Source organism: Odontomachus brunneus, unplaced genomic scaffold, assembly GCF_010583005.1.
Source record: "Odontomachus brunneus isolate Ranch 3 - 2012 unplaced genomic scaffold, Obru_v1 Obru_scaffold_032, whole genome shotgun sequence".
Taxonomy (NCBI): Eukaryota; Metazoa; Arthropoda; class Insecta; order Hymenoptera; family Formicidae; genus Odontomachus; species Odontomachus brunneus.
The window spans coordinates 1487480-1501411 of NW_022639482.1; the positions used below are offsets into that span (position 1 = coordinate 1487480).

At 33.2% G+C, this 13932-nt stretch overlaps 2 protein-coding genes and 1 pseudogene across 3 annotated transcripts; all 3 read right to left on the reverse strand.

Annotated features, from left to right (window-relative positions):
- Window positions 1-64: 64 nt before the first annotated feature.
- LOC116843420 lies at window positions 65-2070 on the reverse strand (annotated as a pseudogene).
- A 1306-nt stretch (window positions 2071-3376) lies between these two features.
- Window positions 3377-5871, reverse strand: LOC116843405 (odorant receptor 82a-like). Its single transcript, XM_032813795.1, has 5 exons — window positions 5069-5871; window positions 4750-4849; window positions 4544-4654; window positions 4167-4322; window positions 3377-3917 (listed from the first exon to the last, which is right to left on the reverse strand). The coding sequence occupies exons 1-5, from the start codon at window positions 5869-5871 to the stop codon at window positions 3858-3860; spliced, it is 1230 nt and encodes a 409-aa protein (XP_032669686.1). The 3' UTR covers window positions 3377-3857.
- A 528-nt stretch (window positions 5872-6399) lies between these two features.
- LOC116843403 (odorant receptor 4-like) lies at window positions 6400-9242 on the reverse strand. 2 transcript variants are annotated; one of them, XM_032813793.1, is made up of 5 exons: window positions 8432-9242; window positions 8140-8239; window positions 7126-7236; window positions 6813-6968; window positions 6400-6556 (listed from the first exon to the last, which is right to left on the reverse strand). In XM_032813793.1, the coding sequence occupies exons 1-5, from the start codon at window positions 9238-9240 to the stop codon at window positions 6497-6499; spliced, it is 1236 nt and encodes a 411-aa protein (XP_032669684.1). In that variant the 5' UTR covers window positions 9241-9242; the 3' UTR covers window positions 6400-6496. The 2 variants fall into 2 exon arrangements, with proteins under 2 accessions (XP_032669684.1, XP_032669683.1); XM_032813792.1 differs by having other exon boundaries at window positions 6446-6968.
- Window positions 9243-13932: the final 4690 nt, after the last annotated feature.

Sequence of the window (13932 nt, forward strand, 5' to 3'; positions counted from 1 at the left end):
TATGATATTACATCTCAATTCTATATAAAATATATATGCTTTTGCGCTTTGCTAAAGCTAATATTCACACAGAGAGTGCCATCGTTCGCGACATGTTCAAATATGCCACGGAAGTTTTAATTACCTGAAAAAGCAACATCCCTTCCTTTCTATTTATGATATAGCTTAATAATATAAGTTAATAATATTTTGCAAGCTTTTTATATTATTTGAAATTAGTGTATAAACGTAAAGAAGTAGCAAATATAAAGAAGTAAGCAAAACGTGAAAGAAGTGGAGCTGTATAGGAGCGTTGTAACAATTTAGAATGTAAAGTAAAAACGGCATGTATTAATTGTTTATTAATACAGTTCATCATGAGTGCAATGTATGCATTACTTACATCACCAAAAGTTGCGATAGACAATTGAAATAATTTTCCAGCGATTATCTTGATTACGTTACTCGATCGTGCTATTATCAAAACGAGCCCAAGAGCAGTTTTGTGTGGTAATTCATACCAGTTAATCATATATGCTTTTTTACTAATATTTTTACACTAATAAAGGCAAGATCTAAATTTACTTATATTGAATAGCCAGAAAAATGTATAAAAATTTAAGGAATATCAAGATTTGTTAAACTTAACAAACAATACCAAATCTCTTTTTAAACAGAACTTAAACAGTCGTCTAGTGTTCCGAAATATCTTTAAATAATTATCTGTTCTGTGAGAATTTCACCGATATAACAAAATATAAAAATATTGAAAGCCATAGATAGATAAATAATGACATATGACATTGTTTTTAATCCGTCAAATGTATCCCAATTCTATAAAGATAAAAGTATATATTTAACTATAGAATAACGAAAGATTAATTATTTGCGATATTTTAACGAAGTGATATAATCATTAAACTGGATAAATAAGGAAATATATATAACAGGCTTAAATATATATTACAGGCTGTTATATATTCACCTTTCATGTCATTAGCGTACTGTAATAAAATAATATGCAAGCAAACACATATTCATCGTACATCCTAATAATTCCACAAGACAGATATGTTGCATGATACTCTCCATACACGATATAAAACTGCCACGTATATATAATTGAATTTTTTTTTAATAAAAAGAAAATAGAAAAAATCATTTAAAAATTTATTTAATATTACACTTTTGCACAGCTAATAGTAAATTAATTTTTCTAATTGTAATTGCATTTAATAAATCGAGTGATCTTCCGAAAACAGTCGGTTTCAAAACTTAAATTATATACTTCAATACTCTCAAGTGATGCTCCACGATAATGGCCAGCCTCTGTTCGGCCGATTGGTTTCCCTTATTCTCATCCACGATGAGTTCAACCACGAGAATAGTATGTCCAACTGGCCGTATGCGTGCATAGCAAAGACCGCATCGAGCCTACAAGCATCCACTGTGACCGAATTCACCACAAAACACGACAGAAGCTGAATAACTATCATGATCTCATTCGATGGACTAAATCTCACGTCGATGAATTTGTTATAAATTGGACAGGTCATGGGATGCATTGAGATAGTTTCATTACCGACGACGACAATTGTGGTTGTCAGTGACTTGGCTATGGAAAAGAGGAACGTGCCGCTTTGCATGAATATAGCGCAAAATCCGGAGACGAAGCTACCGATTTTAGCGTGTCGCATCATCACCTCTCGATCCTCAATCTTTTGCACGAGTCTCCAGTCTGTCTCCATGTGCTGCACACATTTCCGGATGTTATCACTGTGCGCGACCAACAATCAATAATTAATCATGCCCATGAACCAGTGGCTCAGCGGGCTAAAAATGCTGATTTTTACTTGAACATCTTTTTCCTCCAAGGACACGTAGAGCAAGCACGGCACCGCGATAATCGCTATCAAAATAGAGCAGGTGAATATGCGCGTGCGACGAGATCTTCTCTACTCTCGTCGCCGTGTTCGCTCGTGGCCAAATGCTGATTGGCATCAGAAACCAACGAGTCAATTGAAGACTGTAATCGTTGTTGCTTTTGTGCATAGTTTTCGTGCCACTTGGTACAAATTCGGAAGCTGTCATGATCATCTCACGAAGGCGCACGCTACATTGACTGCAACGAGCAGTGCTCCGACTAGAACTATATTTGAACAAGCGCCTGCGCGATTTATTAGAAACTGCAGTGAGTGGATAAGGTAATGTGCTTTCGAAGAGGGACAACTGCGTGTCTGATCGATAATTGATGCTCTCGGAAGTGCAGCGTTGAGGGCTTTCGTGGAGAATATAGTGGGAACAGACGAAAGACAGTCAAAAGTTCTCATCTATAATCAATATTCTTTTATGATACTGTGCGAACAAATGTAAACAGTGATATTAATTGAGAAAAAGTTTGTGGCAATTAGTATTCTTTAGTCACAGAAATTGAGTAAATTATTAATTTTTATTTTTATATTAAACTGGTGCATACACAGAACGTGTGTTCAAAATTCGTTTCCACAATGTTTGTGGGAACATAGGACGGATAAAAATCTTATCGTTTTGCGATATTCACAATAAATCTCGATATGTTAATTAAAGAAGATTAGTGAATAATTACGCGCGATATGGTAGATATGTTATAATAGCAATAAATACTGTTGTGTACACTCGTGGTCTGAAAGGTTTGTGCACCGATTTTATGTAGATTTCGGAACGCGTCCTAACTTCAGGAGAGAAACAACCACTACTTGACACGCCAGCGCCGCCACTTATTACGAGAGCAGAAGGATGGCATATACGGTATATGACATCCTTCTGCTCTCGTAATAAGTGGCGGCGCTGGCGTGTCAAGTAGTGGTTGTCTCTCTCCTGAAGTTAGGACGCGTTCCGAAATCTACAAAAAATCGGTGCACAAACCTTTCAGACCACGAGTGTACATTATGTCAAACTAAACAAAAAAGTTCTCTAATTTTGCGAATGAACACGTAGATTTTTAGTTATTAGTGAGAGAAAATTGTTATATGATTGTGTGCGATAATACACAAATTTGCTTTAATTAATAACTAAAAATTTATGTGGCCATTTGCAAAATGGTAGAGAATTTTTTAGTTTAGTTTGCCAAACAGCACTACTACAACTCATTTACCATTGCGTGTAATCATTCACTAATTTTCTTTAATTAATATCTCCGGATTTATTGCGAATATTGTAAAACAACATAGAACTTTTATGTTTACCTCAATGTTTTTCGTTCCCAGGAACGATATGGAGATTGATACTTGTATGTGTTTAGCTTTATGAAATTTGTGAAATATTTCTTTAGCCATTATTTTCATAATGTTACTCGATTGTGTAGGATGTTTGTATCATAAGTCTTTGTTGTGATCTTGTGTTAGGTTTTAAGCACATATCAACTATAGTAATGTTGTAAATAGGGACAAACGGAAAGAGTCCTACGATTATCAATATAAACGGTCCTACAACGGGATGCGTTAGAGAAAGACAAGGTTAGCCATTAAAACATATAAATTATGTAAGCTCAAGAAGCACAGTAAAGCATTATCAGAAAAGTTATTTAATTTGTTCACATATCCTTCATTACGAGTCTCTCTCTCATATTTACTTTACTATAAATATAATAACCATTCTACAAACTCGTGAGATAAGTATGATCTTATGACAAACAATTTTATTGAAATTTCAAATAATTATCTTAAGCTAAAATCAATATAGCCAATATATGCTTTTAAATAACGTAATGAGAAACACATATATATTTAATGGCATTCATAGTGGTTTATTCTATTTATTAAATATTTCTTCCATCTTGAAACGGTATTGCATTTGTTCTATATAAAATATATATTTTACCTTTCCTAATTTAATATTGGTTATGTGGAGTGTGTCATCGTTCTTAATATATTCAAGTATACCACAGAAGTTTTAATTACCTGAAACAGCAAAGTCTTCCTCTTCCTATTTACAGTAAGGTTAATTATAGAGAATTTTAACACAAATATATTAAAACTCGTAAATATCATGTACTTGGGGACATAAAAAAGATAATGAATAAAGAGAGATGAGAGGACAGGAATATTATAATAATAGATTTATAATGCATATAAAAATATAAAGTAAAAAAATGTATCACATTTTTATTCATACATTGCCATTATGGGTGCGATATACGTTTTACTTACATCACCAAAAGTTGCGATAGATAATTGAAATAATTTTCCTGCTGTTATTTTGATAACATTGCTCGATCGTGCTATTATCAAAACGAGACCAAGAGCAGTCTTGTGCGATAATTCATACCAATTCGTCATGTATGCTTTTTCGCCGACATTTTTGCACTGATAAATAAATATATATATATATATATATATATATTAAATTTTCTTACGAAAATATGTGAGAAGCAAATGTGTATAAAATATTATTGAAATAAATTTCACATGCAGTCGGCGATTACATATAAAAAGAAAGTGATAAAATTAGGATATGATATGATATAAATGTACGTGTATGAAGAAATCACAAATGTTTAATATTAATCAGTAAGTTGAGTAAATACCTGTTCCGTGAGAATCTCGCCGATATAGCAAAATATAAAAATATTAAAAGCCATAGATACGTATACCATAACATACGACGTTATTTTCGCTCCGTCAAAATCATTCCAATTCTAGAAAATTAGGAAAAAATATTTAACATTTTATAAATAAGAAGACTACAAAACGCTACTATAACGTATTCACCTTTTTTAGATCTTTAGCATACCGTAATAGCATAATATGCAAGTAAACACATATTCATCGTACATCCCACCAATTCCACAAGACAGATATATTGCATAATATTCTCCATACGCGATATAAAACTGCAACGTGTACGTATAAATGTATTATGCCTTTGCCGTAAAAAGGAGAACTTATAAACTTAAAAATTTCCCTCCCAATAAAGAACTTTTAAATAACAAAAATTATTTATCGTTGACACGCTAAAAGACCGATTTTGACTAAATGTGGTTACTTTAATTGATATTTAGTAAATGAAATTCCTGTAAAACAGCGCAATCTTTGATGCACAATTTAAATACCTCAACACTCTCAAGTGATGCTCTACGATGGCGGCCAGTCTTTGCTCCGCGAACTCGTTTCTTTTATCTTTGTTAACAAGTTCGTTCAACCATGAGAACAACATACTCAACTGCCCATAAGCGTGCATAGCGAAAACCGCAGCGAGACTGCACGCGCCCACTGTAACCGAATTCACTATAAAACACGACACCAACTGCACTACAAGCATAATTTCATTCGCAGGGCTGAATCTCGTGTCGATGAACTTGCTATAAATCGGGCAGGTCATCGGGTGCATCGACGTGGTGTCATTGCCAATGACAACAGGCACGGATGTCATCGCTTTAGCAATGGTGAAGAGAAATGTGCCGCTTTGCATGAAAATTGCGCAGAATCCGGCAACAAAGCGACCGATTTTCGCATATCGCAACATCACTCCTTGATCATCAATTTTACGTGCTAGTTTCCAGTCCATCTCCATGTGCTGAACACATTCACGAATATCACCGCTGCGCGTTAGCAGCAGCCAATAATTAATCATGCCCATAATCCAGTGACTCAACGGACCCATGGCGATCAGTTTCATCTGGACATCTTTCTCTTCCAGTGATACATACAACAAACACGGCACCATGATGATCGTTATCAAGAAAATGCAAGCGAGAATATGCACTCGTGAGACTCTGTCTATTGTCGTCGAAGTGCTCGCATGTGGCCAAGCTGCGATCGGGATTAAAAACCAACGAGTCAGCTGAAGGCTATAGTCATTGTTGCTTTTGTACGAGAATTCGATGTTCGTCAGCATGCGTCCGAAGTTTGTCATGATCGTTTGACGGAGGCGCACAATATACTGGCTGTTACGAACGATGCACCTGCACCGAAGGTATATTCGAACGGGCGCGTGCGCGCATCTTTAGAGCGAACAATTGATGAACGGACAGGGCGATATGCTTTCTGAAAGAAGCGCGTGTACGCCTGATCGATAATTGATGCACATGAAAGTATCGTGCGCACGTTGACCGCGTGGGCGGAGAAGGCAGAGGGAAAGTACGCAGAACAGTGACAAGTTGCTTCACGTTATTAACTTCGTCTTATAGCGTCGTGTGTAAATTTCTATACAATATGCATAGACATATTGTTGAGGAGGCATACTTAACTTACGATAATTAATATTTTATTGTTATGAATCTTATAAATATTTTATCATTCGTTATATGAAACGTTATATTAATTCGTTATATTAATTCGTTATATTAATACGTTCAACTTGAACACGTACAATCGCATTGTATTTGTGAATAATGAGTCATAAGCTACATTGTAATAAAATTATTTATATACTTTTACTGAATACTGTTTATTAAATACTGTTTTCTACTTTGATGATATTACACATCTCAATTCTATATAAAATATATATACTTGTGCTTCTTTGCTAAAGTTAATATTCACACGGAAGGTGCCATCGTTCGCAACATATTCAAATATACCATGGAAGTTTTAATTACCTGAAAAAACAATGCTTCTTCCTTCTTATTTATGATATAAATTAATAATATAGATTAATCATATTTTACAAACTTTTTACATAATTTGAAATGAGTGCATAAACGTAAAGAAGTAACAAATATAAAGCAGTGAACAAAGTGAAAGAAGTGGAGTTGTATAGAGGTATTGTAACAATTTAGAATGTAAAGTAAAAACGGCATGTATTAATTGTTTATTAATACAGTTTATCATGAGTGCAATGTATGCATTACTTACATCACCAAAAGTTGCGATAGATAATTGAAACAATTTTCCAGCGGTTATCTTGATAACGCTATTCGATCGTGCAATTATCAAAATGAGCTCAAGAGCAGTTTTGTGCGGTAATTCATACCAGTTAATCATATATGCTTTTTCACCAACATTCTTACACTAATAAATGCAAGATTTAAATTTGTATTGATTAGTCCGAGAAATGTAAAGAAATTTAATCAATATCAAGATTAGTTAAGTTCAAACAATATCATAACTCTTTTTAAGCAGAACTTAAAGAGTTGTTCAGTGTTTCGAGATATCTTTAAATATTTACCTGTTCCGTGAGAATCTCGCCGATATAACAAAATATAAAAATATTAAAAGCCATAGATAGATAAATAATGACGTATGACATTGTTTTTGGTCGGTCAAATGAATCCCAATTCTACGAAGATAAAAGTATATAATTAATTAAAGAATAACGAAAGATTAATCTTTTGAGATATTTTAATGAAGTAATTCAATTGTCCAAATGTCCATTAAATTGGACATTTGATAAATAAGGAAATATACAGAGTGTCCGGTAACTGATTTCGAGGCGGAGTAACAAGTGATACGTATACGTTACTCTACCTTGAAATGAGCTGTTTATTCATTGTTGCTAAGAAGTAAGCCATTTCTTTTACACACAGAGCCTGTCCTACCGCTTCTCGTAAGTTCATTCGTTTATACATTTTAATTAATTACGGAATAAATATTGAGAAAATTTAAAAATGATATATAACTTTTAATATTATTTTGACCCTTTCTACCTGTACACGGCGGTTGCTCAATCAGTTATCAAACATTCTGTATATTACACAGGTTATACAGGGAGGGGAAAAAGATTGGTACGCTTGAATAATTCGGGAAATCTAAATTTTATAGTATATTATCTAAGTAATATAAAAATGTTTTAAACAAAAGTTTAAGGTGTAAAGCAATCTATTTATTCATATTATCAGTTTATTCATATTACTTTGGTGAAATCATCAAGGTCAGGGCAATATCACCTTAAATTTTTTAAATAAAACCCCTTATTTTTATCGCATATTTTTGTAGCTTATCTCGAGAGCTTTCCGAAATATTATAATAACGTATTTTTTTACTAAGTACATTCTGAGTAATGAAATTTGAAAGTTACAGTACCACTGGAATTAGCATTACCCAAGGTATAATATATTACGCGGTGATTGCTCGGTCGGATTTACAATCTCTTTCAAGATTAAACTAATAATATCAATTAATAGATCTCTTTACACGGTATATTGACCTTTTTTCCCACTCAACTTTCATGTCATTAACGTACCGTAATAAAATAATATGCAAGTAAACACATATTCATCGTACATCCCAATAATTCCACAAGACAGATATGATGCATAATATTCTCCATATGCGATATAAAACTGCAATTCATATATAACTGTAACTGGTTGCATTTTTTTAAATAAGAAGAAAACAGGAAAAATTGCTTAGAAATTTGATTAATTTTACACATTTATATAGTTAATAGTAAACTAAGTTTTCTAAATGTAATTACACTTGATAAATCGAGTAAACTTCTGAAAACAATCGGTTTCAATGCTAATGTGATATACTTCAATACTCTTAAATGATGCTCCACAATAATGGCCAGCCTCTGTCCGGCCGATTGGTTTCCCTTATTGTTATCCACGACGAGTTTGTTCAACCACGTGAACAGCATGTCCAGCTGACCGTATGCGTGCATAGCAAAGACCGCATCAAGGCTGCAAGCACCTATTATGACCATATTTACCACAAAACCCGACACAAGTTGGACAACTATCATGATCTCATTCGCTGGACTAAATCTCACGTCGATAAATTTTTTATAAATTGGACATGTCATGGGATGCATTGAGATAGTCTCATTGCCGACGACGACAATTGTAGTTGTCAGTGCCTTGCCTATGTCAAAGAGGAACGTGCCACTTTGCATGAATACAGCGCAAAATCCGGAGACGAAACGACCAATTTTAGCGTGTCGCATCATCACCTCTCGATCTTCATTCTGTTGCACGAGCCTCCAGTCTGTCTCCATGTGCCGCACACATTTCCGGATGTTGTCACTATGCGCGACCAACAACCAATAATTAATCATGCCCATGAACCAATGGTTCAGCGGGCCAAGAGTGCTGATTTTTAGTTGAACATTTTTTTCCTCCAAGGACACGTACAACAAGCACGGCACTGCGATAATCGCTATTAAAGAGGAGCAGATGAGAATAAGCGCGCGCGACGTAAACTTCTCCACTCTCGTCGCCGTGTTCGCTCGTGGCCAAATACCGATTGGGATCAGGAACCAACGAGTCAATTGTAGACTGTAATCGTTGTTGCTTTTGTCCATAGCTTCCGTGCCACTTGGCACAAACTCGAAGGCTGTCATGATCCTCACCAAGGCGCACGATGCACTGACTACAGCGACTAGACTGACTGCAGTGCTCTGACTAGAGCTATATTTGAACAAGCGCCTGCGCGGTTCATTAGAAACTTCATTGAGCGGATAAGGTAATGTACTTTCGAAGAAAAACATCTGCGCGTCTGATCGATAATTGATGCTCTCGGAAGTGCAGCGTTGTAGGCTTCCATGGAGAACATAGTGGGAAAAAACTGATGACAGTTAAAAGTTCTTATCCGTAATCAATATTCTTTTACGATACTATGCGAACGTACGTAAATCGTGATATTATTTGAGGAGAAGCTTGTGGCTATTAGTATTCTTTATTCACAGAAATTGACTAAATAATTAATTTTTATCTTTATATTAAACTTTTGTGTACAGAATATGTGTCCCAAATTCGTCTCTACAACGTTTGTGGGAAAGTAGGACGGATAAAAATATTATACCGTTTGGCGATATTCACAATAAATCGCGAGATATTAATTAAAGAATTAGGGTTTCAATATTGAATCGGATTGGACATTATCCAGATATTCGATTATTCGAATAGCGGATAAATATGATATTTCAGATTTGAGTTATCCGTAGATCCGCGGATACTTAAATAATGCGGTTTTAAAGTGTCAGTTCGAAACCGGAAACAGAGAATTATTTATTTAAATATTTAAGAGCTATAATAGAAGATTAGTGAATAATCACGCGCGATATAGTAGATGAATTATAATGGCTATAAGTGCTGCTATATACATTTTGTCAAACTAAACAAAAAAGTTCTTTATCATTTACGAATAAACAAGTAGACTTTTTAAGTTATTAAATAAAGAAAATTATGATATGATTGCGCGATAATACACAAATTTTCTTTAATTAATAACTAAAAATTTATGTGGCCATTTGCAAAATGGTAGAGAACTTTTTAGTTTAGCTTTAGTTAGCAAACGGCGCCACTACAATTCATCTACCATTGCTTGTGATTAATTCACTAATCTTCTTTAATTAATATATCCAGATTTATTGCGAATATCGTAAAACAATTTGGGACTTTTATGTTCACTTCAATCTGTTTTACGTTCCCACGAACGATGCGAATATTAATACTCGTATGAGTTTAGCTTTATAAAACTTGTGCAATATTTCTCTAGCGATTATTTTCATAATGTTACTCAATTGTGTAGGATGTTTGTATTATGCATCTTAGTTTACTGTAAACAAGGATAAACGGAAAGGGTCCTGCGATTATCAATATAAATGGCCCTACAGCAGGACACGTCAGAGGAAAGCAAAGGTTAGCCGTTAAATTATGTAAATTATATAAGCTCGAGAAATACAGTAAAGCATTGTCGGAAAAGTTACTTAATTTACTCATCTATCCTTTATTATAAGTTTCTTTCTCATATTTACTAACTATAAATATAATAACCATTTTACAAACTCGTGAGATAAGTATGATCTTATGACAAACATTGAATTTCAAATTGTTATTTTAAGCTAAAATCAATATAGCCAATATATGTTTTTAAATAACATAATGAAATTATACTATGCGTCACGTTCAAAAGTGATTACCTGTAGTACCGTCAGTTATGCTGAACTTCACAACGTTTAGATTTATTTTGTTTCTCTCGTCATCTGACCTGCGTAAGTGACCGACTTCATATCGTTTTCGTTGTGCGAGAAGTTTTCACGCGTATTTTTGTATGATTTGTAGAAATTGTTTCTCTGATCTTAAATTATTGTTATCTGGTGATAGGAAAAGATAAGAAAAGGAGAAGATCAAGATCCCATTTAAAAGAAAGAATCGTTTAAGGAAAAAATGAGAAAAATGCAAGATCAACTAGATAATTTAACCTCGTTGATCTTATAATTTACACAAGATCGTACTGAATCTATTTTTCCTAATAGTAGATTTAAATTTTTTTGCATACTAATGTATGTTATCCTCCACATGAGATTATTTAGTCCTGTACGGTTAATTAGGAGAAATACATTTTTTGTGCTATATCTCCCTCTATATGTAATAAGTTCCATACAAACAATATTCACATAAAAGTTGAAGTTGATTAAGAAATTTTGACCTTTTAAGATTATTGCCCATACAGCAGAAGCACATTTTTATATGTAAAATAAGTTCCATACGAACGAGTTCACATAAAGTAATAAGCTTTAAATCATTATTATTTTTTCAGCTATAACTTTTGAAGAAAATAATAAAGAAATTCAAAAAAATAATAAAGAAATTCAGAAAATGATATTACTTATACTGTAGTTAAAACTTCTATTATTGACAACAAGTCGAATACAGATTTAAAAGTCCAAAAAGATCCTAAAATGAACACTGATATTGATGAAGATATTTTAAGTTTATTAGGAGAAAATCCTAATGTTTTTTCAGAATCATCAATTAATTTACATCCAGTGATCATTCCTAGGTGGAAAAAATGGACGTCGGAAGGTTTATTAGATAATAAAAAATATGTTCTTCTTAAGAAATATCCACGGGAAGATGATTTTTATACTGATCCTCCAAAAGTCAATTTAGAAGTAGCTCCAGCCTTAACAGAAATAGCTTTTAAACAAGATGAACATTTTTCTAACACGCAAATAAATACGTGGGAACAGCTATTATTTCTTTTGGAGCAGCTATATCCATGCTTCTAGAACACTCAGAAGAAGGAATTGATTAATTTTCTCTAATTATCTTTGGGATACTGGTAAACATTTGACAGATATATATTTTCAATAATCTGTGGCAAGAAAATGTTTTACCACTTCTCTGATGGATAAGTTTATAAAACCGATATTAGATGCTACGAAATCGAACCGATGACTTTATGGAGAGAAATTTGCAGATCAAGTTAAAGAAGCTAAAACTGTTGAAAGAGCTTGTAATAGTATCAATGTTAAATCTTTTAAAAGTCCTGTAATGAAACCTCATGTTCAGGAAAACTGGAAAGACCCACCTGCCAAATTCAGACAAGTGGGTTTTATTGCGCAGACAAGTGGCGGATTTTATTGAAAACCAACGATTCGTTTCAAGCCCAGAACCTAATTTAAAACAAATCAGATGTATCATGTATATTGATCGACACAACATCCATTGAATCAGAAGGTCACAAAGAAATAGTTGAGGCTAGTTTCGCAACTGCGAAACAACAACGAAAAGTAATTCATGCCACCTATGCACCAATGGCTCAATGGCCCCACGGCTTTCAATTTCATATGAACGTCGGTCTCCTTGAACAGAATGTTCAAGATACACGGCACAACTGCGAAGGATATCAGGGAATAGCAAATAAATATTTGTATCGTTGACCGCACTTTTTCTCCGACTGTTGTTGTGGCTGAGCTCGGCCAGGCACCTACTGACTTTAGGAACCAACGATTCTACTGAAGACTGTAATCATTCGCATCCTGCTGCGAGACCGCGAGTTGCACATGTTTGCCAGTGACCATGATCACTCAATGCAAGTGCAGATGCTACTGAATGGATTATTATACGTTCCGTGCAGACAGGAAGTGGCACTTACGCTTCCAAGAGGTCTATGTCTCTTGGTAGGTAATAATAGGATATTTTTTGTTTGCGCCTGGTAAGTATATCAATAGTCATATCTCATAGAGTGTGTTATATTGAGGGATGTGAATTGTCTGGCAAGGGAAGTGACTTTGATAATTATACACTAGCGATTATGTGTTTATCTATCTTGGTTTTTGGTACATGAAATTTTTTTCTAATTATTCTACATTCATGTTTCAATATCTATAAATTGTGAATCTGACATAGTATTCTCTGAGAGACAGATATACGTAAACTTTACAGCAATTTTTAATCTTGAGTTACGAAATGTAGCAACATTTATTTCCTTATAACTGTTTAAACTGCAATGATATTGCAATGATGAAATAATAATGCATGTAATCAGTAAAATTTGCTTAATACAATGTGTCAATAAGTATATTTAAAATTTAGGATCAATATATCGATATAAATATCCGTTTGCGACAAATTTGATTATTCCTTTATTCTTTTATATTATTAAATAGAAAATAGATAAATTTGAGATATATTTATAACAAATGTATTGCGGCGTTATTATAATGAAGAGTTTAATTCGCAGCATTGCATAAATTTGTAGATTGTTTCAGACACATCTATTTAACTTTCTACATACATAACTCTCTCTATGTACCTAAAGTTGGAATAAATTGAACAAAAATTAATTATCACATGCTATAGAAATCTATCGGGATTCTTAACCTTAGAATACCACATTTCTTTTGAAGGTTTTACTACACAAAATGTAATAGACCTAACTACTTTCAACTATCAACATTTCCTCAAAAAGTGAATACTTTTTAATATCTATATTTTTTTAATTTAAATACCCAAAAATCAGGATTATGTCTATATTATTAATTACGACTGAAGTTTTATAAAAAAAAGTTAATTTTGCAAAAAGATCGAATAAAAATTTCCCTAATCACAAAAAGATTTTATTTACTTGAAAATTTATAGTTTTTTTTAACGTCATATTGTATGAAACCAATTGACATTTGTTAAAAATGGGGAATGTAACTTTCTAGAAAGAAATATAGAACAATGATTAGAAAAAAAAATGTATATATATATATATATATATATATATATATATATATATATATATATATATATATATATAT

Excerpts from the sequence above, each read along its gene's own strand:
- LOC116843405 (XM_032813795.1), bottom strand. The coding sequence starts at position 5,871 with ATGACAAACTTCGGACGCATGCTGACGAACATCGAATTCTCGTACAAA. Across the intron at positions 4,323-4,543 it reads GCGAGATTCTCACGGAACAG|TGCAAAAATGTCGGCGAAAA; the intron begins GTATTTACTCAA and ends TTTATTTATCAG. Across the intron at positions 3,918-4,166 it reads CTATCGCAACTTTTGGTGAT|GTAATTAAAACTTCTGTGGT; the intron begins GTAAGTAAAACG and ends TTGCTGTTTCAG.
- LOC116843403 (XM_032813792.1), bottom strand. The coding sequence starts at position 9,240 with ATGACAGCCTTCGAGTTTGTGCCAAGTGGCACGGAAGCTATGGACAAA. Across the intron at positions 8,240-8,431 it reads CATCATTTAAGAGTATTGAA|TTTTATATCGCATATGGAGA; the intron begins GTATATCACATT and ends TATGAATTGCAG. Across the intron at positions 6,969-7,125 it reads GCGAGATTCTCACGGAACAG|TGTAAGAATGTTGGTGAAAA; the intron begins GTAAATATTTAA and ends TGCATTTATTAG.